Below are 27,732 nucleotides of genomic sequence, written 5' to 3'. Positions count from 1 at the left end.
CTGTTCTTTCTTTTGTGTGTATATGTGCATACCCCCCGCCAGCCCCCCCCCCCCCCCTCTACCCACACACACACACTCACAGAGATACACCCACCCACACACACAAACACATGCATGTCCATTCCATATGCCATCAGAAAGGATTGTAAAAGTGTCAACACAAGTGTGAGTGATTCTTTATAGCCCTTCCCCTTCTTTCCCCCCTCCCCTCCTCCCTTATCGCATGATGTGATAACAGACATGTGCACGGTGTGTTTACTGTATGGAGTTTAACTGATGCCGGCGGCACTGGTACCAGTCCCCTTTCCCTTGACCAAGATGTCGGCATTCCTGGCACTTTTTTTTCCCCCTTTTTTTTCATAGGTGAATTTCCTTTGTTTCGAACTGATTGGAAAAAGAATATAATTTCTGTATCGACTACCTTTAGATGAATGGATTTCTAAAAAAAAAAAAAAAAAAAGGCTTTCCCAACTCGATAAAAATAGCCAGTACCAATCAGTTCTGATGATTTTTTTTTTTTTAACAACAATTCATTCAAAATTGTATTTAAATCTGTTCTATCATTTAGTACAGTAAATATCCATTTTTGAAATGAGTTAAACTTCAGAGTAAAACTGCAGACTTGAACCAGGATATGATCCACAACAGACAAAAAGGCAGTAGCAGACGGAACCGAATCTGGCCTGATCTCGGTGGCACCAAATCTGAACGGTGGGCAAGAAGCATTTTCATACCATCGCCTCTCTCTCTCCTTTGCAGGCACAAGTGACGTCACATAAACAATGTATAGCGCACAAGGCTTGTTCTTTGCAAGTATGCGTGGCTCCACAACCACGACGTATGGCACGCAAAATTTATTCTTTGAGAGTTAGGATGTGCACACACCCACGATGTACCAGGACGTTTATTGTATATCTATTCATTTGTTTATGGATAAAACAAAATAATTTTCAGTTGATATGCAGTATGATACATTATAAACAAAGTCATAAAATTTAACCCCTTTACTGCTAGTACGGTTTGCTATAGCCTATGCTGAGAAAATTTTCAGAAAACACAAGAAAAACACGCCAATAATTTTAATTTGCTTATATTTCAAAAAGTACTGAAGATAAGTGCATAAAAGTATATATCAAATGAAAGGAAAATGGAAAAGAAATTTTGTTTTTAATACTCACATGTTCAAATAATGAGTCATTCTGACACAAAAATTTCATAAAATGCAATAAAAAAAATATAAAAAAATTTGGGACTGTCGTTCCATCATGTTGTTGCTACAACATCAACCAGGTTATCAACCAGTCTTTCTTGTGACTGTTGTGATCAACCACACACACTGTCAAGGTTGAGTAACAGTGTCCAGGTCCGTAAGACTCCAACACAGTCCACACAAAGAATAAAAAGGGTGTACACACCCAGCATCTGTTGCCAGTAAAAATGCTGCGTGTGGTACTTGCGGAAACAGTCTTCAAGACACAGTGCTGGTTTGCCGGGGCAGTCTGGGCAGTAGAACCTCACATCCTTTCTTCCAGCAGACTCTGCACCTCCTTTGTGGCCGCGCCTTCTATGGGATATGTGGGATGACATCAATGAAGTGTCATCCACACAAGACAAACAGCATGCACTGCTGTCTAGGCTATAAGCAGAACCACACACACTTAGCCGACTGCGAGATCCCCCTGACAGGCCTGATAGTGCCAGACACTGATAAGTAGGTCAGCTGCTGTGCCTGCTAACCCGTCACTGACCCTTCTTTGTCTTCTATTAAAGTGTGGCAATTTGCGCGCCTCTTTTGAGCGGGCGGGTGAGCATACTCCTATTTCTGTGGCATTAATGTTTGCACTGTTGGAAAGAGCGGACACTTCTCTTTTTGTTGGTGGTAGTACTTTCTTTGGCTGGAAAATATTTTTTAAGATAACAGTATTTACTTGAGAGAACTGTGCTGACAATTGTGACTGGCGGTGGTGTGGGTTTTTTTCATAGCAGAAGTACCGTGAGTTTGGTTTTCCTTCACATTCTGTTCTCTCCCATTTCTTTCTTCCATTCCTTTCTTTCATTCTGTTTTCTTCCCTGTCTTTCTTTCATGCTATTTCCTTGCCTCTCTTTCTCTCCTTCATCCCTTCCTTTCTTTTGTTCTGTTTCCTTCTCTCTCTTTTCCTCAATGTGCGTGAATGACTGAATCAGTGTGCCTGTGGAGTACTTGTACAGGCTGCAAAACAGTTGTGATCTTTAACACGCCACAGCTTCCTTCAGAATTTCCAGCTATCAACACAGGTTAGTGAGAGGCATGCTGATGTGTAATGCTGTGCATGGAATGTATTGTCTGTGTTGAGCGAATTTTGTGAGATTAGATTCAGTGTGTTAAAAATGTGTCAAAATGCATGTTAACAAACTGGTGGTAAGCATACCTGCTTTTTTCAAACACTTATCCTGAGAAAAATAATCGGATGTTCACATTTGAGTTTCCTATCGTTTTAAAGCTAAGACTGTGCTCTTTCAAACCATACTATTCATTAAGCGATTGCGTTGACAAGCAATGTGTTATCAAAAGTTAACGAAGAGGTGTTGTTTTCTCCCTGTGGCCACTACCATCGCGCGGAACAGCACACTGGTCTTTCTCCCTCCCAACAGCTGATAACGGCTGGAGGCGCAACGTGAAGAGAACTCATAGCGTTTTGTGCTCTCAGTTCTTCCAAGTTAAAGCTCTAACCCTTCCGGCAGTAGCGTGTTATTTTTAGGCGGCGCCTTTCCCTCCTGAGTTGAATGCAGGGTCAAGTTCTCTCCTCGGATGAACTAAACGTCAAGCGCTGAACACATGTGCGTGGTCATCTTTAGCAGTGTCTGGGTCTTGGTCACCAAAAATCATGGCACTAATTACATCCTTCTGGAAGTCCAGGAGTGTACTGCTGTTGTCTGCTTTTTTGTAGAGGATGTGTGCATTCAGCATGGCAATTTGTAGAAAATGCACACACAGCTATTTGTACCACTTCAGAGTTTTCCTTGTGGCATCGTAGGGCTGCAGCTGTTGGTCATGATGGTCCATGGCACCCATGTTTTTGTTGTAATCCAGAATTGCTGGAGGTTTGTTTACTGCCCTTTGGTCTTGCTGCTGCTGGTCTTCAGCTGTAGGTTTGTGGCAAGTTGTCAACTCCAGATGGTCCAGGATGAACATCATGATCATCACCATGCTGCATACCTGAAACACACTGCATAAAAGAGTAAGTTTGTTGGGGTTTGGGAGTGTTTTTTTGTTTTTTTTGTCTTTGGTTTTTGTTGTTGTTTTTTACATATAAAAAGGTTATGAAATGGTACCATTTTATTTCTGATTGTTTTCAGAATCTGAAATACAAACACACACACACCTACCCCACCCCCATCCCCAACACACACACACACACTGAAACTGGTTCATGGTATGCCACACTCCCTTCATTCTCTCTTTCTCATACAAAACAAAATGACAACACACACACACACACTTCTACAAGTGTTGCATTTACAAAGTAATTTAGGCATACAATTCTGTATATCTTTCTCTGATTTCAGTTTTATAAATATATCCCCCCTCCTCCCCCACTCTCTCTCTCACACACACACAAAACAACAACAAACCAACACACACTCGGGAACAAACACACAGAAAGCTCTAGGTGAGCGACACACACTGTCATCAACAATGAGCCAGCCAGCGAACCATGCCTCCTTGCGCTGTGATGGTCATACACAGTACACACGTGACTGACTCTCACTCACACACACTGATCAGTGACTGACGAAGCTACTTACCACAGCTAACACATTCAAAGCACACACAATGCAGTCATATTCACTGTTACAACAAACAGAAAACAAATAATAAACTGACAAACCTTGTAAACACCCACCTGCATATTGAATCAGCTGAGCTTGTCTGTCTTTAGTTTCGTCAAGCAACTCCACCTCCTACCCCCCTCCATGTCAAAACAGCGTCTTCGGCATCAACTTCACGCAGTTCTATCTCATTCAGTCCACGACCTTCATCTCTACTATTTGCATTGTGAAAGATTTCTTCCAATACTAGTACAAGTGTTGAGGTTTGTCTGCATTCAGCCATGGCTTTGCAAACACAACTTGAGCTTCATACAAACTTGCAAAACTTTCGCCATAAATATGACAATGAGGTGAATAATCTCAGCTTATGGAACTCAGGAGACAAAGAGCTCTCAGGGGAGCTAATTTAATAGTTAGGAGACTGTATTTTCTGTAATGTGGGACTCGAAACATAGAACATTGTAACATGACGTACGGCGAATGTCAATACAGCACTGGTGAGCGACATTTCATGACGTACGCCGTATGTCAACAGCACAGTCAAGAGGTTAATGAAAGTGGCTTCAAAATTATTTGAGTTACAGAGCAAAAACCTTGTGTGTGGGTGTGAGCAAACCCACGATGTACGGGAAAGGTTAATCTATCTTTAAATCATGTTATTATTTCATTTTATCTATGTTTTTATTTCTTAAATTGCTCAGTAATGATGTACCGTAAATTTCGGTCTATTGAGCGCACTGGTATATAAGCTGCACCCACTAAATTTTGGAAAAAATTGAACTTTATACATACATAAGCCGCACTGGTTTATAAGCCGCACTTATTTCCGGTACCGGAACACATACTGATACTAAGAAAAGCTGTCGATACTGTAGGTTATGAAATAAACACAAGCTGGAACAACACAAAGAAAAGCAAGTGAAAATACTGCTAGTGCCACAAAAAAATAATAAATAAACACAACGAAAATAAGATCCATAATTTCGGGATAGTCACATTTATTCAACGTCATCCTGCTCACTGAATCCACTAAAATCTTCGTCTTCAGTGTCCGAGTTGAAGAGAACCAGCACAGCTTCCTCTGCCATCTTGTCACTGACTTAGCCTCGCTTTCACTTCATGAAGGTGGAGGTCGCTGCTGGTTCGTCGCTTGCACTGTCGTCTGCTAGGTCGATCGCCTTCAATTTGAAGGCTGCATCATAGGCATAATGTCACATTTTCGGCATGATGAGGGTGTACACTTGAGCAGAGTGGAACTGAATGCTGATCTGAAGGCTTTAATGTGTGCAGATTTGATTTATAAAACATGAACAGTTAGCACACTATCCTGAAGCTCATCCAAAAATTCATGGACAGAAATCATGATTTTGGTGAGTTGAAGGGCAGCTAAGAATAGACGAGAACGTGACACTCCCGGGATCGTTAAAATCCGCAAATAAGCCGCATCATTGTATAAGCCACAGAGGTTGAAGCTGGGGTAAAAAGTCGCGGCTTATAGACCGAACTTTACGGTAGTTACTGTTACTTGTCTGCTTGAAATGAAATTATGGTGCTTAGAGCCTCGCCGACCACTAAGGCCATCTCAAGGCTATCGCCGCGTCAATAACTACTACAAGGATAAAAAAAAACAACCAATTAAAACGAGTCACCACTTCAAACTTTCCACTCCAAAGTTAAAAAAAAAACTTCCATAGTTTAAAACCTTCAAATCTGGTTAAAAATGTTCACTTCTTCCATCAGCGCCCACGGAGGGACATCATGAAACAAAGTCTTCAAAGAAACTGCCGTGTAATGTCTGCGTCTAACGTCATGCAGATCCCAACAGTCAAGGAGCACGTGTTTCACGGTGAGAGGCTCATCACAGGGAATGTATGGAGGGGCCTCTTCCCCCTTCAACAAGTAAGAATGAGTAAAAAAAAGTGTGCCCCGTACGCAGTCTGCACAGCACAGACTCCTCCTTTCTGTTCTTCACCCCCGAAGGGAGGGTCTCTTTTAGGTCTGGACGGATCTGGAAGAGCTTGTTGTCCGTCTGGGTGTTCCACTCCTCTTGCCAAAGATCCTTAACGTAAGTGTTCACCTTCCGCTTCATGTCTGTGTATGGTACAAAGGATCTGGATAATTCTTTCTTTACAGCGTTCCTGGCCAGCAGGTCCGCCCTTTCGTTACCACGAATGCCAACATGTCCGGGAATCCAGGCCAACAAAACCTCGTATCCTTTCTTCGTTGCGAGAGTAAAATCTTCATAAAATTCCAGCAGTTTGGGATGAGTGATATTCCTGCAGGCGATCGCCTCCAGGGCTGACAAGGAGTCGGAAAAGATCATGAATCTCTTTTGTTTTGAAGAGAGAACCATTTTTACCGCCAGAACCAGTGCGGTCAGTTCCGCAGTGTACACCGAGCTGTCAGACAGGATGTGTTCCGTTGAGGGCCAGTCAGGAAAGGCGGGACAGAACGCAGATGCAGCGACTCCGTCCTCTGACTTGGAACCGTCAGTGAAGATACTTTGAAAAGTGGGGAATTTGTGGCAGAGTTCCGAAAAGTAAGTTCTGTAGGCCAGAGAACTGGTGGAGTCTTTACGGTATGAGGCCAGATCGAATCGGACCTCAGGTGTTCTAAAGGTCCACGGAGGGCTGTCAGGGAACTTAGAGAAATCTGAGATGCCACCAACATCCAGATCGGCATTTTCTAAGTGCGGCTGAATGCGGAGTCCGAGAGGAGGTATGCAGTTTGGGTTGTCTTTAAATTTCTTACTGAAAGGGTTGTTGAATATAGCGTCGTAAGCAGGGTTTGTAGGTTCAGAAAACAATTTCAAATAATAGTTTAGGGTCAGCTTCAGTCTGCGGTTGGAGAGAGGCGGTTCCCCCACCTCTGCGTACAGGCTGTGCACAGGGGTGGTGCGGAAAGCACCTAAGCTGAGACGGAGCCCTTGGTGGTGTACAGGGTCCAACAGTTTCAGGTAAGACGGTCTGGCCGAGCCGTATACTACACTTCCGTAATCTAGTTTGGACTGGACCAGGGCTCTGTAGAGGTGCAAGAGATTTCTGATCAGCACCCCAGTCCGTGTGTGCCACAACTCGAATGATGTTCAGGGCTTTTTGGCAAGATATTTTCAGCTGTTTAATATGGCTGAGGAATTTCAGCTTCTGATCGAAGATGACCCCTAAAAATCTGGCTTCCTTGACCGCCGGGATGGTGGATTTTCCCAGACAGATTTCAGGGTCCGGATAGAACTGGCGAAAGTTATGAAAATGAATACATTCAGTTTTGGAGGACGAAAATGTGAAGCCATTCTCCTCTGCCCAACACTGGATTTTGTTGATGCAGAGCTGAAGCCGTCGCTGGATGCTGGCATATGTGCTGCCAGTTGCATATAAGGCAAAATCATCCACGAACAGCGAGCTTTCCGATCCCTTCTGAACGGATTGAACGATGTCATTAATTTTGATGCTGAAGAGACCCGGCGACAGGATGCTCCCTTGCGGGACACCCAGCTCCTGCTTGTGAATGTCGGACAGGGTGGTGCCGACTCTCACCTGGAATTGTCTGTCTTGCAAAAAATTGTGGATGAACTGGGGCAGGTGTCCTCGGAAGCCGAGCTTGTGCAGGTCCGAGAGGATTCCAAATTTCCACGTGGTATCGTAAGCTTTCTCCAAGTCAAAAAATATGGCCACCACATGCTGTTTGTTTACAAAGGCATTTCTTACAGTGGTTTCCAGACGAACCAGATGGTCAACGGTAGAGCGATGCTTGCGGAAACCGCACTGTTCTTTCGCCAGAAGGCCGTCGGTCTCTAGTTTCCACATCAGTCTACCACTGACCATCTTCTCCATCAGTCTGCAGATGCAGCTGGTCAGTGCTATTGGGCGGTAGTTGGAGGGGTTCGAGGGGTCTTTTCCCGGTTTCGGCACCGGGATTATGAGGGCTTTCCGCCAGGAGGGTGGAAAAAAGCCTGTGGTCCAGATGTGGTTATAAACTTTGAGCAGGGTGTCCAGACAGGTTTGGGGAAGATGCTTTAAGAGTTTATAATGGACCTCGTCCATTCCTGGACAGGAATCCGTACAGGTCTGAAGGGCAGATTTAAAAGTTCATTCATAGTGAAAGGAAAGTTGTAGCTCTCTGTGTTGTCGGAAGAGAAGTTACAGGGTGTTTTTTCTGACAGGTTTTTGGTTTTAAGAAACCGAGCAGATTTGTTAGCAGATCTCGAGTTCTGTTCAATTGTGGAGGCAAGCAAACTGGCAACTGCTTTCTTCTCTGTGACCAGAGCGTCTGAAAGTTTAAGATGATGAAAGGTCGGGCATACGTTTTTGCCCTTAATTCTTTTTAAAACCCTTCACACTTTCTTCTTGGGTGTGTTGGAGGTTAAGGAAGAGCAAAAATCTCTCCATGACTTTCTCTGGCTCTTTTTAAAAACATACCTGGCTTTCGCCCTCAGCTGTTGATGGGTTCGAACGCTATCGGTCTCCGGTCTCCGAAAGACGCGTCGCTGCGCTCTCTTCCGAGACTTACGGGCCTCCCGACATTCCGCGTTGAACCAGGGCGTTCTTGGCACCTGAGGCTTGGAGGTAGACGATGGGACTGCTGCTTTGGCGCAATCTAAAACGATCCGAGTCAGAGTGTCAGCAGGGTCCTTGCTTTTCAATACTGTTTCTTCCTGCAGCTCCGCTCTTATCTTCCTGGTAAAAATTCCCCAGTCTGCTTTGTCATAGTTCAGGCGGTCAGGCAGAGAGTCACCTTCTCCATCTGTGGGGCGGAGGACGACAGGAAAGTGGTCACTCCCGTGCAGATCGTCGTGCACTTTCCACTCGTAGTCCAGGACCAACGATGGATCGCAGACCGACAGATCTAAACACGAGAGCTTTCCAGAGAACAGATGAAGGTAAGTGGGAGGCTTGTCATTAAGACATCACAAGTCCATATCGGAAAGGTTTTCCAAGAGAAGACCTCGGGCTGATGTCATCTCACTTCCCCAGAGCGGGGAGTGTCCATTGAAGTCGCCCAACAGTAAAAACGGACGTGGGAGCTGGTCGACCAGGTTCATGAGGTCCTGCCTCAGAACACGGACGGCAGGAGGAAGGTACAGAGAGCAGACAGTGATGGTTTTCTCAAGTGTGACTCTGACTGCCACCGCCTGTAAAGGGGTGCTTAAAGGAACTGTACTGTATAAAAGGGACTTGCGAATAAAAAGAGCGACACCTCCCGTCAATCCCTCTTGCTTCGGTTGAGCGGGTTTAAAAACGGAGTTAAAACCAGAGAGAGATAAAACCTTGCCATCTCTTTGCAGAGTCTCCTGCAGCGCGAGCACTGAAGGTTTCAAAGCACGACAAAGCAGCTGGAGTTCCTGGAAATTGGCGTAGAACCCCCGGATGTTCCAGTGGATCACTGCCATTAAAAAGGTTAAAAAAAATAATAAAGCAGCAGCCTATTCCATCGCTACCCCCTGCTCCTCTGCTTGCGGTGGCTCAAGGTCGGCCAGGATCGAGTACTTGTTTTTAGAATTGAATTTTTCTGATTCCGACCAAGTCGGAATATCCACCACCTCGGCCCTTCCCGATCCCGCCGAGGCCGCAACCCTCCCCTCCTTGAGTTTTGGAGGTACAGGGGGTTTCTGGCCACTTCTGCCAGCCCGAGGGCCAGGCAGACGAGAGGCGGGGCGAGGGGGGCCGGGGTGGGGCGGGAGGCGGACAACGTGCCTCCGCCCGAGGCTTTCCGCTCCCGCCCAGCAGCCCCTGAGGACTGCCGCACAGGATGGGAAGGGGTGGACACGGCGCCTCCACCCAAGGCCAACGGTTCTAACGAGGTAGGAACGTCGTCCGTCTGCGTCCCTGTGGACGTCGTCTGGACCGCGACGTCCACCGTCCTGGGTCTGACGACAGAGGCATAAGACGCCTTAGGCGACACGGCCTCCACCTGTTTCCTTGCCTCGAAGAACGATATCTTCTTTTCTGTCTTCACCATCTGGATTTGTTTTTCTTTTTTCCAGGCGGGGCAGTCTTTCGATGAGGACAGGTGGCCACCTCCGTAGTTCGCACAATGGGCTGGACTGACGCAATCGCCCTGGTGCGCCGCCTTTGAACAGGTGCCACACGCCTCTTCCTCCTTGCATCGGTCTCGCACGTGTCCAAATTTCTGGCATTTGAAACATCTTAGAGGGGACGGCCCATACAGGCTTACACTCACCATCAGGTATCCGACTCGAATGTCCTTGGGGACATTCGGGCAGCAGAAGGTGAGGAAGAATGTGTTGGTCGGGACTCTGTCCGACCCCTTCTTCACCGTCACCCTGTACACGTCGGTCACTCCCTGAGAGGACAGCTCGCTCTTGATCTCAGCTTCAGACACTCCTCTCAACTCCGGGCATCTGATGACGCCCTTTGAGCAGTTGAGACCTTTGTGAGGGGAAACCCTCACCGCCCTATCCACAAAAGTGGTCGCCTTGAGCAGAAGCTGTGTCTGCCTTTTAGACTCTGTCTCCACTAAAAACGCTCCGCTCCTCAGCCTCTTGATGGATTTCAGCGATCCTGCCAGACACTGAAAGCCCTTCTGGATAGCGAAGGGGCTGAGAGCCGACAAGGGCTTGTCGTCATCAGCGCCCTCCATCACAAGCCACGATGGCCAAAATCCAGAGGTCTCAACGACCTCCGAATCTGAGTCCGAATCGTCTGTTCCTTGTCTTCTTTTTCCGAATTTAGGGGGGTGTAGTTGTTTAGAATTCATGTTTAAATAATTGCTTTTTTTTTTATCTTTAATTCATCCCTCCCTTACCCACCCATCATGGGGTCCAACTTAGGGGCCAGGGTCAAGGGAACACCAGCTTGACCCCTTCCAGGTTTCGGGAGGGATATACGACCAACAGCCTAGCTCCAACGTGTTCCCCCCCGATCATGCCCAGCTCCCGGGGACAGAGAACCGAGCACTACGGGGGTTATCTTCGTTAGCCTCTAAACTGCCAGTCTTGACCCAGCCCCACGAAGGGGTAGCCGATTGACACACACGGGCCAATGTGTGCTGCCTGTCTTAGGAGAGGTCCAAGCCAAAGGGATGTGTTGAGAGCAGCGTGCTCTCTCAATCCCCAGGATCTCATTCCCCTCCATCACAGGTCGCGCCGCACGGCAAACACGGCGGGCCTGAAGAAGGCCGCAGAGAAAAAAGAATGCGGAAAAGAAGGCTTGATGGGGAGCTGAGGACAGAAAAGAGGCGGTAAAAAGAAGAATAGAGAACAGCGAAAGGGACAGTGGGTCACGTTTAGTTTGGGCCTCACTCACGACCTGTTCGGCATGGGAAGCCCTATCAGGGGCATCAGTACAAAAAACCACCACTTATTCAGCCCTAACAGCTACGATGGCTATGTAGGCTGTCAATTAAGACCTGGGACCAGAGCAGCAAAACCCCAAGAAGCACTGATGCCCCCGCCGACATAGCTCGCTCGATCACTGGCCACTAAGCCTCCCGACTACGACAAGGCAGTGACCCTCCCGGGAGGGGGTCAAGAGAACACCAGCCTGACCCCCTCCAGGTTTCGGGAGGACTTGTCTGCTTGTTCATTCAGTTTGTTTCATTGCTAGTTTCACATTTATTGTTGTTTCTTTTTTGCCTTTAATTTCATATATGCATGCACAAAAAGATATGCACAAATACACACACAAACATGCATATATGCATATGAGGCATCAGAATACCCCAGAGTCCAATCCTCTGAAGCTGGCAGGGGTCCAGGGACCACCCAGACCCCGGTGGGGTACAGGGTCAACAGTACTGACAAAGATGATGCCAACACTTGTTTGCAGGAAGTGTGCAAAAACAGAATGAGCTGTTTAAGAATATCATGTGTGCAAAAACAGAACAAACCATTTAAGAATACCACTTGAGAATGAGAATAAGATCGTGCTCCATAAGAAATTGTTCAGCAGCTGCCCAAGCTGAAACCGCAGTCAGCAGTTCCCAAATCCTCTGAAATACTCAGATCTGCAGACCATTCTGATGCATGGCAAATACACACATATGTTCACAACTATTTTAGCAAATGAACACAGATTTCTAAAATGTGTATATTATTCAAAAATTGAGATTGTTTCACAATCATAAGCAATGTTTACCTTTTCACCTGAGGGCAGTGGGTTGCCTATGTCACAGACAGCGATGTTACCCATGGCACCACACCCTACAGGAACCACCTGTACACCACACAACAGAATAATAAACTCACTCATGGTGTGCTCGTAAAGGATATCTTCCACTGTGTTATGATTGCATCTCTGCTGGATGTTTCTGATTTTTTTCTCATGAAACACAAACACTGAAATTGGACACAGAGTTAAATGAATTAAATTACTGTGCTCCTCAGTATCTATCTGAAATTTTCCATATATACATTCCCTCCAGGATCCTTCGATCCTCTGCTGACACCAGGCTCTTTCAGCTTCCAAATCTAACACATAAAAAGTATGGCCAATGAGCCTTTTCTTTCTCTACAGCTAAGCTCTGGAACTCTCAATCATACTCCCTCCAACAGTCAGTCTATAGTCTTTCAGGTCAGGTCTGAAAACATCTCTTTATCCATTATTTGATGAAGGCCTATTCCTCCCTACCATTTCAGAACTTGCTTTTTCCATCCAGACTGGTTACTTGATTGTGATGTGTGTGCATGGAGAGAGGGAGTGTGGATGCGGTTGCCTGTGTGTGTGTGTGTGTTTGTGTGTGTGGTGTGTGTGTGTGTGTTTGTGCATGTGCAATATGTTGTTACTTGTTATCTTCTTGCATTGCGCGCACGTGTATGCATTTGTGTGTGCGCCCGTATGTGCGCCCGTGTGTGTGTGTGTGTGTGTGTGTGTGTGTGTGTTTGTGCATGTGTAATATGTTGTTACTTGTTATCTTCTTGCATTGTACACCATGCCCTTTTGTTTCTTTGGTATTACTTTTTGCTGTTATTGTAAAGTGCCTTGAGCGATGGAAGGCGCTACATAAATTTTGATTATCAGACATAATTATCATTATTATTATTATTGTGTTTCTTCCCTAGATGTTGCTTCAAACTGAAAAACTGTGAATTTCTATAACACTAATACAACTGCATGCATGAGCATTATACACAGTAGACCATAGAAAAAAAAGGACAGAGTTTACCAGCTCTTCTGACAGCCATGCAGTAATGGGTCTTCTCAGTTAACTATGTGTTTATAGTGTAGGTTCCTGTTGTGAGGCAACAACAAACACAATACCAATAACCTTTCGATTCCATATCCCTCTCCATATACACATACACCACACACAGCACTTGCAGGCACATAAATTTGAGCAGGGCTTTTTTCGGTTCAAAGAAGTTTCAAATGATAGTTGAGGGCTATTTCAGTCTGCGGATGGAAAGAGGTGGTTCTCAGGGGGCTGGCAAGAGATCACTTTTTCTTTTTTAACAAAAATTCTCTGGCACTGAACTTATTAAAATTCAGTTTTATGAATGAGTGTGGGTGGGGGGTGGGGGGGAATTTATCTCTCTCTCTCTCTCTCTCTCTATATATATATATATATATACATACATACACACCCACCATATATTCACATTGATGTCCCATTAAATGGCAAAATCTTGCTGTTCCTGGCAGGTGTGTACATCAATCTAAGCAGAAGTTACTAGTTTAGCTAATAAAATTAAATTACTGCCATGCTAACAGTTCCACTGATCGTAGTGCTGTAAAATTCTTGGAACTTCTAGATATATACAACCTTTCTCAGACTGCATGGACCTCCCCACAAGCATGGTCATACTCTTGATTTGGTGATTGAGAGGCCCAGTGATGGAGTTCATCGATCGTCTGATGTGAATCATGAATTAGAGTCTGACCATTTGTGTGTAGTTAGTGTCCTCGACATAGACATCCCCTCCTCTGTGACAGTGTATCACAGCGTGCACAACATTCGTGCTATAGACAGGGCAGCTTTTCATGACGACCTGAAATCAGGACTTGAGAGCTTTTTGGACTGTTCAGCTGACCAGTACAACACTGCCTTTCAGGCAGCACTGGACAAGCACGCCGCTGCATCTCGTTGCAGGATGTCGTTCAGAAAGGTGTCGTGTCCATGGTTTGGGCTTCTTGGTGAGGAACTGCTAGCAGCAAAGAGAGAGAGGCGACACGCGGAAGCACAGTGGAAGGTATTTGGTTTAACTGTATACAAACAAATCTACCAGAAAGCCAAAAACTTTGTTACCTTTCTTGTGCACTAAGCGAAGACTCTGTTTTTCAACACCAAGATCTCCGAAGCTAAATCAAGCAAAGAACTATATTGCATTACAAATAAGCTTTGTGGCAGAACAAAATCTTCTTTGCTTCCTTCTATCTATCCATTTTCATTGCTGCCCAGTGTCTTTTCAGATTTTTTCTGCTCCAAAATTGTTAACCTCAGGAAAGAACTGGATTCACAGTCACTTGTGTCACATCCCTTGGGAAAAGAATTTCAAGGTGTTCCTTTTGTTGCTTTCACACCTGTTTCAGAGACAGATGTACTGAGTGTGTTGAAAAAGTCTGCTCCAAAAACATGTGACCTGGACCCCCTTCCCACACCACTACTGTATGAGTGTTCGGATGTTGTTTTACCTGCACTTACAGAAATTATAAATGATTCTTTAATTTCTGGTGTCTTCCCAGATGTATACAAAACTGCACTTGTTAAGCCCCTGCTAAAGAAAGCCACTCTGGATCACAATGACCTCAAAAATTTTTGCCCTGTATCCAACCTTGCTTTTGTGTCCAAAATTATTGAAAAAATTGTTCTCTCCCAACTTTCAGACCATTTAGTATTAAACAACCTGTTCTCTTCTTTTCAGTCAGCATATAGATTGACTGATTGATTGATGTGGATACTTATACAGCGCCTATCCTTGGTCAGAGACCAAGCTCAAAGCGCTTTACATACACAGGGACATTTGCACCACAGGCTGCCTACCTGGGTAGAGCCGACTGACGGCTGCCACTGGGCGCTCATCATTCGTTTCCTGTGTCATTCAATCAGATTTCAGACGCACACACATACACACTCAGACAGACATGTAACATTTCACGTGTATGACCTTTTTTTTTATTTTTTATTTACCCCGCCATGTAGGCAGCCATACTCCGTTTTCGGGGGTGTGCATGCTGGGTATATTCTTGTTTCCATAACCCACCGAACGCTGACATGGATTACAGGATCTTTAACGTGCGTATTTGATCTTCTGTGTGCGCATACACACGAAGGGGGTTCAGGCACTAGCAGGTCTGCACATATGTTGACCTGGGAGATCGGAAAAATATCCACCCTTTACCCACCAGGTGCACCGAGATTCGAACCCAGGACCCTCAGATTGAAAGTCCAGCGCTTTAACCATTCGGCTATTGCACCCATCAGATCTGCCCATAGCACTGAAACTGCTTTGTTGAAAGTAGTTAATGACCTGTTACTATCTGTTGATGAAGGTAAACTATCTGTGCTCGATCTGTCGGCTGCATTTGACACAATAGACCACAGCATACTCCTTTCCAGACTTGAACATGTTTTGGGGATTCACTAAACAGTTCTGAGTTGGTTTTCTTCATACCTATCCAACCGCTTCCAGATTGTCTCTGTTGGTAACATTAAGTCTGATCCAGCCCTGATCTCCTATGGTGTGCCACAAGGCTCTGTCCTGGGCCCTGTTCTGTTCGTTCTGTACACTGCTCCTCTTTCTGATGTCATTTCTGGCCATTCTGTTTTTCACCACTCTTTTGCTGGTGATACTCAGCTACAAAAGTCTGCAGAACAAAACCAAGTACACAGTCTGATTCTGTCAATGCAGGATTGTATTCTCGATGTTAAATCCTGGATGACATTCAACAAACTAAAGTTGAATGATGACAAAACTGAAGCTATGATTATTTCCTCTGCAAGAATGTCCACATCTACTTCTTTTCCTGCCTCTATTGTGGTTGGTGATGCCACAGTTCAGTTTTCTAAATCAGCAAGGAACCTTGGAGTCATTCTTCACTCAAACCTCAGCATGCATGCTCAGGTAGTAAACCTGATACGCATTGTCAATTGTGAACTTCATCGCATCAACTCTTTCAGTACCTTTCTGTTGAAACTACTAAAACTCTTATTTCTGCTTTTGTGCTGTCACAAATTGACTACTGTAATTCTCTTCTCAGAGGCTGTCCACAAAATATTCTTCAGCGAATTCAAAAACTTCAAAACAATGCTGCCCGTCTGACTCTCAGAGTCCCACGCACGGATCACATTCTCCTCACCTCTGCACTCTACATTGGCCCCCCACTGAAGTGAGAATTAAATACAAAGTTGCGTGTCCCTGCTATTCTGCTTTCCTCCCCGCAGGACCTACTTATCTTTCTGACCTTATCAGTGTTTACACTCCCTCAAGAAATCTCTGCTCTTCCTCTGACTGTTACCTTTTGAAACTTCATGTCAATACAAGAACCTATAGTAAACGTTGACTGTTACCTTTTGAAACTTCATGTCAATACAAGAACCTATAGTGAACGTCCTTTCTTCATTGCTGCTCCTCACATCTGGAACAACCTTCCTCGTCATATCCGTGCATCTGATTCTATTTCTGCTTTTCGTTCATCACTAAAGACTCATCTTTTTAAAACCTATCTATGAGTACTCTCAGCTTCCTTTTCTCCAACACCACCCATGTCAGCTCACTTTGGATGTATGTGGAGTGGAAAAGGGAAAGTGTGAGTGGGGGGATTTTTTTTTTTTTTTTTTTTTTTTGAGAAAGAGTGGTCATGAATGTTTTATGTTACTTGTAATATTTTTCTTTCATGTAAAGCACCCTGAGCTCTTAGTGAGAAAGGGCGCTATATAAATGTACATTACTATTATTATTATCATTATAAATGAGTAAGATAAAAGTGATAAGACCTGTGAAACAGAAAAAAATTACTGTTGAAACATTTTTTTTATTCTTTACAATTTTGTGCTCTTCCAAATAGTGCACTGTCATTAAAATCAGAATATGTGAAAAGAACTGATTTTTTTCTGTTTTTAAGCCAAATATGGGATTGTATTTCCAAAGAAAATGAATTTGTTAAAGCTTGCCATGGACACACACACACATACATACACATATGCATACATGCAGATATTGATTCATGACTCAAGTTGTGTGTGTGTGTGTGTGTGTACACACTATTTTTTAGACAGGAACTCACAGAGGAGACAGCAGCTTTATTGGTGAATGTGACTCCAGGGGGTAGAGTGATGAACAGCTTGGTGTTGAAGGCATCCTCCTTCTGGTTCTCCACAATCACCATAATCTCCAGTGCCTCACGACTACCAATGATGTGAGCAGCTGAGATCCTATATAAAAACAGATTCAGAACATGAAACATTAAAATTAATAATAACAGTAATAATAATAACACTAATTCAGTTTTTTTCAGAGCTCAAAGTGCTTCGCATTCAATGATGTAAGTAGCTGAAATCTTATATAAAAACAGATTTAGAACATGAAACATTACAAATAATAAAAACAGTAATAACAAAAAACACTAATTCTGTACTTTTTTTCTGAGTTCAAAAAGCTTCACATTCAGTGAAGTGAGCAGATGGGATTCCATATAAAAACAGACTTAGAACATGAAACATTACAAATAATAAAAACAGTGATAATAATAACACTAATTCAGTACTTTTTTTTTCAGAGCTAAAAGTGCTTCACATGTACACAACTCATTCAACCCCCATGACAAAAGTAATCAAATAATTGAAATCATACTCTTTACAAACAGACATCATGACACCATTCACAAGCGCACACACACACACACACACACACACACACACACACACACACACACACACGCATGCACGCACACACACAATTATGAGGAGTCTCACATGTATATATACAATACATTCACAGCATGGAAAAAAAAGTCCTTTGGTGATGGGAGTGGAGTTTCAAAGGTTAAATGGAAGATAATTCTAAGTGGTTTGACTCTGAAAGGAAGGAGTTCACTGAACAACAGATTGTGTTCCGACGGAAGAAATACAGAGAACATGACTGTTAGAAGAAGAACATGGTTTTTGAGATGGGGTGTGTGAATGTCAAAGACATACATCCAGAACAGTGCCACTGATACTTGAAAAGCTGACTGAAGAGAGTTTGTTCAAATCACCATTGTCAGAACTGTGAGGATTCAGCCCATAGAAGGTAAAGACAAGACTGGAAAAAATCAAAATTATTTACATTAGAATGGTAACAAAATAACTGAAGAACTTATCTCCTCTCTTGTTTTCCTCAAGTATTCAGCTGCCACTTAAATAAATAACTTGTTTTGTTACTAAAGCTATATCCGTCAGTTCCGTCCAGAAATATCTGTCCAATGACGCAACATCTAGACTTGTCGTTTCTCTCATTCTCTCTCGCCTTGACTACTGTAACTCTATTGTCTGGTTTGCCTGCTTCATCCATTCAGTCCCTTCAATGCATACAAAACTCTGCTGCCCAACTCGTCCTCAGAAAGAAAAGATTTGAGCACATCACTCCTCTTTTGCAACATCTCCACTGGCTACCTGTCTCACACAGAATAAAGTACAAGATCAGCACTCTATCTTATAAATGTATTCACAAATCTGCCCCTTCCTATCTCTGTGGCTGCCTTCACCTCTACACTCCATCTCGCTCTCTACGATCGGCTTCGGATCCACTCTGTTTACACATACCCACTCGACTGTTGGCCGCCGTTCTTTCTCTGTCTCTGGACCTTGCAACTGGAATGAACTTCCTCTTTCTCTTTGTCAGGTCTCTGCACTCAGCTCTTTCAAGTCTGGCCTTAAAACCCACCTCTTTCCAAAATAGCCTCCCTTCCCTGCCTCTTCCTTGTCTTCAGATTTTCCAGTTTTAGAATTATGCATGCATGTGAATGACTGGTGCCAAAGAGCTCTGATTTGTCTCTGCACAAGATTCAGCACTATATAAATATAATTATTATTATTATATGGCTATATATAGGTGGCAGCAGTGAAAATTTAAATATTCATTACAATGACTGAAATGTGATTTTTGACAAACAACATGACAATATAAGAAAAACAAAAAAAAGAGTAAGTGAATATCTTGATTGGTTCTGAAGATATTCCATTTTAAAGATGTGATGATGCGTACATGCTGTTAGTACTTAATATTTTCACATTTCCACAGTCATACTGTACTGTCCATGAGGGTACTGTAATGAAAACTCATATACTTCTAAAAATCATATGATAATGGCATATTGCACAAGAAAAAAATAACACTTCAGCAGCAAAGAAATTGGAAAATATGCCTGTCAAAGTTGGAGGAAATAGAAAATCAAGACATGTCAATCTGCACAGAATAGCAACTTTGAAGGTCTACAGCACTGAAAAGAATAGACAGTTGCATTTCATAATAAAATATCTTGCAGAATACATCACAAAAAGTGCACTGAATTTTTTTCAGGCAGGATAATTAACTGAATTTTAAGTATCAGAGTCTGAAACTTTGAAAAATCTTCAATTTGACCAGCAGAAAAAAGACTGTTTATTGGGGTAGCATGCTGCAAAGATGAATATTTCAGTAACTGTCACAAGTAGGACCTGGAAATTTTGTGTGTGTATTAAGTGAAATGTCAGCTTTCAAAATAAATTAAAATCAATCTTAAAACTTCCATCTAAAGTTGGCAGAAAAGGAATGATACCTGATTTTCTCATAAATAAGGGTGCACGTTGTGGCTGAGACTTCTTCAAAATTTTTGTTTTTGAAAAAATATTGAAGTTACAGCCACAATAAGTTACCAGTGGTCTTGGCTGATCAGCTTCTGCAAAATTACTGCAAATTTTTAAACAAATGCAACTTGAGAGCATTATACAGAATGGGTAGGTTGATGGGGCATTCCACGACAAAGGTTCCCAGGAGGGAGCAAATATTACTTAAGCTGCTAGCAAAAATGACAGATATATGAATCTCTTTTCTTTCAGCTCTCTAGCTTTTTCTTCCATCCATGAACCCAGTCATGCATTTCATTGTAGAAGAACCACAATAAATAAGAAATAAAAGGTGGATGATGCATCTTTATTTCTTCACAAAATGGCATTCGATTCACAAGAGAGAAAATGCACACCAAAAATCTCTTTTTTGGCACTCACAGGTTTCCTGGCATCAGCAATAACATGCTGCTCGCTACCTGATATGTTCATACTGGCCTTTTTGGATCACTGAATAGGTCTTGCATGCCCTGCCATGAGCAGCCCTTTCTGCAACATGTTAGATACACAGATCAGCTCATAAGAAAGAACAAATGTTATATTCAATTTAAAACATACAACCAAAAACAGAGCTCTCAGTTTAATATATGTTTAGGATTTTGTCAATTTCGGTGTGTTTTGAGTGGGAGGAAAACACTGTGATAACAGAATTATAAAATGGCATACTAACAGGTAAGTATTCATTCAACAGCAACACAAAATTCACTGTACTGAACTATTTGGCTGCATTTACCTTTCACACAATAACTCAAATTGCAGCAACAACTTATGCTTTGACAACTGAGGCTGAAGTTTTGGGGGTCTATCCTTTCCAGTTGCTGACAAGAGCTTTGCCATCTACATGTACTGTTCAACTTATGTGTCTTTGTTGCATGCGATTATTTACTCAAATATTTCCACTTCAGGGTACTACACTTCATGATTGAGATGAATGTATTACTAAATGTCTTAGGTATATATGATTACTAAATATTGAATATTTTATTGTTAATATGCACATCATACTTAGTATTTTATTCTTTGATATATATTTTGTGTACTCACCTTTATTTGTGTGTGTATGTGAGAATGCATGTCTTAGATATATATATATATATCAAAGTGAATATTTCATTCACAATATGTGCATGGTATTTTGCATTTTATCATTTCATGAATTATCCCATATATCATGGGTTACATGAACACACACACACACACACACACAATTATACTCTTAATTGCTGGATCCCAGATAGTGTTATATAGTTTGACTGAACCTGATGTGCAGCTTAGGCTATGGGTATTATTGTACTGATTTTCTTTTTACTAATTTTAGTTTGTTAAAAATTGGTGTTAATTTTTTTTAAGAAACAGGATGTTGACTGCACTGTTCAAATTAATCATATATCTCTTCACATTACACTTTTTTATACTCAGACATACATACACATACTCACAAGCATACTTGTGCAAATGCAAACTTGCTCTCTCTCTCTCTCTCACTCACACACACACACACACACACACCTACTCCATTGACAGGAAAGAAATGGGGAAGGGGATGACTGGAGGGAGGAGGTAGTGGGTTATATCACTGTCAGCAGTCAGGGATTCTAAGCCGGAGCAAGTGGTCAGTGATTTGGCTCAGTGCCAAGTTTGCCGCAACAATTGAAAACTCCCTCCCCTCTCCTTACCATTGGTGGGACATTCTCCGAGACAAGTGAGGGGAATGATTATACAACTCTCAGCAAATTATTAAAGTGAAGTTTGCAGAGGAGAGAGGGGGAGGTGGGGGAGGGGGAGCAGGGGGTTAGTATGAATTGGTGTTCTTTTTCTTTTTGGAATGTGAGAGCATAGTATCTGTCTGTATATATTAATATAAAGTTTCACAGCTACTGGAGCAGAATGCAACTAGAATATCAGACTTTTGTGTGATGTTGAATGAAATGCTCATTTTATGGAAAAAGAAACCACATTACAATTTTTTACTCACTTATTTAACACTCACCGAGTCTGTAGCAGACGACGTTAATGCTGTCCCGAGCACTTCCGGTTTTAGACCCAGGTAATATTTTGCTTACTAAAGCAAAAATCAATCAAATATTAGTAATTGGAATTTATGGGCTCCGTTTCAACATGTCCATTTTTCATTCCGTATCAATAGTTTTTGTGTGTTTTACTCAGAAAAAAATAAATCGTGTTCCGATTGAAACACGGTGTCACGTTACGAAAACACTGATGAAATAGATCCAAGCTGCTCAGTTACTGACATCGATCAAAATCCCGATTCAAAGAATTTCAGCTCAATATTGTGCATGAAAGTGCTAAAGACATTCGTTTTCAAAAATAATATAAAACTTACCGATGAAACTTAAGATTTTCTGGAGAAACAGTGCCATTTTTGTGTTAGATGAAGTGCCGCTCTCCTGTGTCGAATGTTGATTGGGCCGACGCAACTGACGAAGAGGGGTACCTGCTTTTGAATTGCTGGAGCAAATTGCTCATGGATCAAAAATCTTAGTTTCGGATACCACTGCAATCAGCAGAAAATGCTCGTTACCGCTCATACAGTATCCTGTAGGGTCAGATTTCATGTCGAACTGCGCGAGGCGTTGAAAGATAGCCGAAAAATTCCCGTAAATTTGCGCTCAGATCTAACTACCCTACTTCGCCCAAGGCTTGGAAAAAAATACACGAAAGTTCTCCTTGAACTTTCGCCTTTCACGGCTCCCAGTTTTTCGAACAGTAACCAATGAATGGAAAACAACGGATGCAATTTTTTCCACTATGTGGTTGAAACTAACTGTGTCGCGCTCAGAAAGACGCCGGCCGCCATTGAACAAGGATTGCTATTTCGTGTTACAGTACACTTCTTTTTCTTCCATTCGCGAACTCGTTCACACACTGCATAAAGCAAACACAACAAAAATTAAAAATATGGATGATAAATAATTATTTCAGTTGGATAGTTTTTCACAAAATGAAATCAAAGTTGAGAAAATGAACTTCAAAATTAGTCAATTTTTTAGGCGTTCCTAGGTTTCCCGGCATCGGCCATGGGGGCTGCCGCTACCTACTATATATATTCCTGTACATTTCAATGCTTTGGACAGTGTTAAACCACACTTTCACACTCTTTGTGTAAACAGGGTAAAAATAGGCAAAAAGGACCAGTAACATTATCAATACACTGATGGAGTCTCCGGTCAGACTGACGGATGAGTAGGCAGGCATGCTTATCTGTCGGTGTATGTCCTCATATGGGAGAAGAGGCCGATTCTGGATGCGCAGCACTTTTCACAGGTGTTGCGAGGGAAAACGTCTTCAGAAGTTGAGCTCTGCTTACTTCACTCACGCTTCTCCTTAATGGCCAGTGTTCTCTTGTTTTCAAACGTCTTTATGCCACTAGAGCACAGCATCCTCCAGCGAGAGCGGTCAAGGGCATCAGTTTCCCTGGAAGCGATGTCTATGTCACAGGCTTTGAGTTTTGTCTTCAAGGTGTCCTTGAAGCGCTTGCACAGTCTTCCAAGTTTGTGGTGGCCTTCCTTCAGCTGGCCATACAGTAGCATCTTCAGGATCCTGCTGTCTGTCATGCGGACAACGTGTCCTGTCCAGCGTAGCTGGCACTGGATCAGCAGGCTTTCGATGCTGGGCAGCACGTTCCTCTCTAGGACCTGGAGGTCGGAGACCCTGTCTTGCCACTTTATGCCGAGGATCTTTCATAGGCATCTCTGGTGAAACTGCTCAAGTTGTTGAATGTGATGGCAATACGTCGTCCATGTTTCACAGCAGTACAACAAGGTGGTCAGCACAACAGCTCTGTAGATTTTGATTTTGGTGCTGAGCCTGATGCCTTTGTTGTTCCACAGCCTGTTGTTGAGTCTGCCAAAGGCGGAGCTGGCCTTGGCAATGTGCAGTGTCACTTCTGCATCAAGGGCTCCGTTGCTGCATTGGGTGCTGTCCAGGTAGCAAAACTTGTCGACTGACTTGATCTCTGTGTCATCGATCTTGATTGCAGGTGGGGGGGAGGTACTGGCATTCTGTGAGCTAGCTGGTTGGTACATGAACTCGGTCTTGCTGCGGCTGATGGTGAGTCCAAAGCGCCTGCAGGAGGCTGAGAACCTGTCCATAATGAACTGCATGTCCTCATGGGTGTGTGCAGCAAGCACGCAGTCATCAGCAAAGAGGAACTCTCTCAACAGTGCCTCAAACACTCTGGACCTAGCACTATACACTATACAGACAAAAACACACTTAGACACACAGACACACACACTGTCACTCAGACACAGATACACACAGCATACATGATCTCAAGCACTTTATGTATGAGAAAAAACAACAACATATTCACCAAAAACAAAATTGTAATTACCTGAATGATTTCAGCACCAGGTTAGGAATACACCTGTTGTCTTTTCCGCATTCTTTCAAGATATGGGCCTGAGCAAAACAAATACACTGTCTTGATTAACCTCACAGAATCAGCCACAGATATTCAAATGTTTTCATCTTTTTCCCAGAACTATGACAAAGCAGTCACTTTAGACATGGCATAACAAGATTATACCTCTGTACACAGTCAGCTGAACCTGTTCAGTGCCAGAAAACATAGTGAATTTGTGTTCTTCCCTTGCAAGGGAATTTTGAGGACTCAAGGATAATAGATAAATAAAAACTCAAGAATGAAAACTATGAGATACAGGAAAAAAAATTTTTTAAGGGAAATGAATTAGTATTCTGAATCAGTCTTATATTCCAGTCATGTCAACACCAGAGAACTATTCAAGCATTTCAATGTGGAGATAACAATTTTTGTGCATGTGTTATTAACCCACTGCCTGCCTTGGGATGTGAGACTTACATCCCTTTTGTTGCACTGTTGTACAACTACAGGACGTAACTCTCACATCCAAATTTCATCAGCAGTTCACGGTTGATAGTTAAAGGAAAAATGGGGAGTTTGTATTCTACTCCAAGTATGGTTAAATATACTTACCATGTCAAACTTATGCAAACCAGGCCTATTAGTTTGCTCCTCTTGGCCAAAACATTGTGGCAATCCAGTGATAAGACCACTCACTATTATTCCACCATCTGCTAGCCAATCAAATACCATTTCCAGCTGCATCTTATTACTCACTCCAATGGCCAGCGAAGAAACGCCCCACGTGAACCATGGCAAGAACTGCAGGGACAGATGCCCAAGTTTGACATGGTAAGCACAGGAGAAGATCTGTTAACCCATCCAAGTGAACTTGTGTCGGCAAGACTATCATGTACTGTGTGTCAAATATCATCCCTAAGAAGTTGGAGCACACAGGAATGACAAAATCATCAAAATGTTTGGCAGGCAAGGGGTAAAGATCATTCACACACTGGAATGAGTGGCATGAGAATAAAAGCACACAAACAAGACATATCACTGTATGGTTTTAAAAAAAAATCCAAACTTCATGTTGCCAGACCCAGTAACAACACAGGCACACAAACTCAGATCGTATTTATCAAAACTCTACCACCACCAGTGACAACAAAAACAACACCTAAACTCCTCTATCATCCCTACCTCTGTGCGCACGGAGGTGGGGATGTACTGGTCCAGCACTGGTGTCACCTCTCTCCTTTGACGACTGCTGCCATCTTCCTCATGCAGTTTGAACTTAAAATCAACAGCAATGGGTGTCAGCTTGTCTAGCAAGTCCGTCTGTGAGAAAAAAATATGGAAAAATATGCAAAAGATTAGCAGGATAAAGTAGTGTCTTTCCTGCCTCCTTATTCTACTATCATCTTTTTTTTTTCAAAATGTGGTGTATCAAACCATAAGAAATGTGCAAAACACAAAACAACAAAAACCATAAAGATTATCTTAAGAAATTCAACTTTCACACCATACTCTTGACATGGTTAAGCCTTTGAGCCCTGACCACTGCTTTACCGGTGGTGGGGAGGGGTGGCATAATGCCTGGTCACCGGGTGAGCGGTGCGTAAACACTTGTCTCGTGTTTTGCTATTGGTTGACTTACATTGAAGAGCCAATCAGAAAAACTGTAATATTCTGATGTCAGCGAACGTAGTACCAACATTGCCGTGCCTTTTCACTGTGTTTTGTGCATGTGCTTTGGATAAAAAAGATCGATTTCTACCATGAAGCGTGCAGAGTCTCAACCTGACACGCCTCTTTTGATCAACTGATTCTGCATGCTCAGATTCATTTTCAACATCACTATCTGTAGCAAAATCATCCGATTCGAATTCCACCTCACTATCAGAGTAATCATCGTCATATTCTACTTCCGATAAATCATCAAGCATATCAAATAATTGCTGCGTTGTGTACAGTTGTTTTCTCGCACGTTTTGTCCCTGATTTCTGCCCTGACGGGCCAGATTGAGACTCTGCACACTTCAAGTGTTTACGCACCGCTCAACCGGTGGCTGGGCATTATGTCATTTTTCTCTGCCACCAGTAAAGCGGCGGTCAGGGCTCAATGGGTATAATACCAATTATTTGCAAATTTTGGCTCAGGAGCTCAGGCAGAAGGGTTAAAATTGCTCAGGAACTCAGGGCTCAAAGGGTTAAGACAAAGGAGAGATATGTTGGACAGTTTTCATACATTAATTCAGATACTCACAGAGAAATGCCTGCAAGAACATGCAGTCACAAATATGCATACACACACATAGGGATACATACAAGCACATTTACAATAACACACACATATACACTTTTTTTTTTTAAATCACCTGGATAATGGCGGAGGAGGAAGCACACATGATGTTTTTGTAAGTAAGCTTGTATGTCTTTGTCTCCTTGAAAGATGCTGGATCATCCAGGAAGAACGCTCGCTGCTCGCTCACGGTTAGGTTCCTTTGCAGAACATCCAACTCCCAGCTGGCATCAAAATCTGTGTACATATCTCTCTCTATATATATCTATACATACATATATCTATACACACACACACACACACACACACACACATATATATATATATATATATATAGAGAGAGAGAGAGAGAGAGAGAGAGAGAGAGAGATACACACACACACACACATTTATGTATATATATATATATATATATATATCACTCTCCGTGTCTGTCTCTCTACACGCACATCTCTCTCTCTCTCTCCCTCTCTCTCTCTCTAGGGGAATGTGCGAGCACGCTTTTGTTGACAGCATGGTGTGTTCTATGCTCTGCAAATTTGGTCAAATTTCTCCTTTTTGTCATTCTTTTCGGCTCCAAGTTTTTTTTGCAAGCAGTGACATTGGAGACCATGCCATCCAACCCTTCAAGTTTCAGGCAAAGGAGTGGTCTTTTATCGGTTTCATATTTCGTCGTACACAGGACATTGTTGCGATTCGGACATTGAAACTCCACATGATGCAAGCCGGTGTCGTGGCAGGGTTGCTCCTCACCCATTTCTTCTTCATGGACTTATTACAACAATGTGGAGATGTGGAGCTCAACCCTGGACCAAACAAGAACAACACTTCCCTACGCCAGACGAGGCTGAAAAGTATTGAAGACGCCTGCAGCCCCAGTACTTCTTCCTCCAAAGTGAGTAACCTTTCTTCTGAACCCACTTTGTCAGACATGATGAAAGCTGTGTCATCCATGAATGACTCTCTTAATGAAAAAATGGATTTGGTGAGAGGTGATGTACAGCAACTCTGTGACGACTATATAGCGCTTAAGGGTGAGGTGGAGGGACTGAGAGAAGAAGTAGGCCTACTATGTGAAGAAAATGCAAACCTGAAAAAAGCCAATGACTGCCTGACAACAAAAACTGAGGATCTAGATAAGAAGGCGGACAATCTGGAGGGTGTAGAGTTATGTCCCCTTCCTGGCGCATGTGCAGGGTGACTTGGTTACGAAGACAACCGTCAACGAAAACCTTTGGAGTCTGCTCTGGCCGCTCACGGACATTACATGGTGTCAGAAGCAACTGAAGAATAGAAGAATCCTGAAAAGGGAAGCTGATACGAAGAATAATGCTGAGAAGAAGCTGCTGAAGAATAGAAGAATCCAGAAAAGAAGAAAATGATGGAATCGATGTCACGAAACGAGCCAAGTGGGCAACAGAGACAGTTTACGGCAAACGTTCCAGCACCACACAAAATGTGCCTGGAAGGAAATTTGTCACAAAACTGGAAGCGTTTCAGGAGACAATTTGAGA

At 43.0% G+C, this 27,732-nt stretch overlaps 1 protein-coding gene across 7 annotated transcripts in view; it reads right to left on the bottom strand.

Moving 5' to 3' along the window:
• LOC143297290 (integrin alpha-8-like) overlaps positions 1-27,732 on the bottom strand; it is a 222,186-nt gene that overhangs the window by 35,302 nt on the left and 159,152 nt on the right. For all 7 annotated transcript variants that reach the window (XM_076609611.1, XM_076609596.1, XM_076609563.1 and 4 more), the window contains exons 19-23: positions 26,295-26,455; positions 25,118-25,255; positions 23,924-23,991; positions 16,989-17,136; positions 11,904-11,981 (exon numbers count right to left, since the gene is read on the bottom strand). In XM_076609611.1, the coding sequence (XP_076465726.1) occupies positions 11,904-11,981; positions 16,989-17,136; positions 23,924-23,991; positions 25,118-25,255; positions 26,295-26,455 (593 nt within the window). The remainder of the gene's footprint in view (positions 1-11,903; positions 11,982-16,988; positions 17,137-23,923; positions 23,992-25,117; positions 25,256-26,294; positions 26,456-27,732) is intronic.

Source organism: Babylonia areolata, chromosome 2 (assembly GCF_041734735.1).
Source record: "Babylonia areolata isolate BAREFJ2019XMU chromosome 2, ASM4173473v1, whole genome shotgun sequence".
NCBI lineage: Eukaryota > Metazoa > Mollusca > Gastropoda > Neogastropoda > Buccinidae > Babylonia > Babylonia areolata.
The sequence above is the reverse complement of the archived record's forward strand: the minus strand, read 5'-3'. Positions and strand labels throughout refer to the sequence as shown.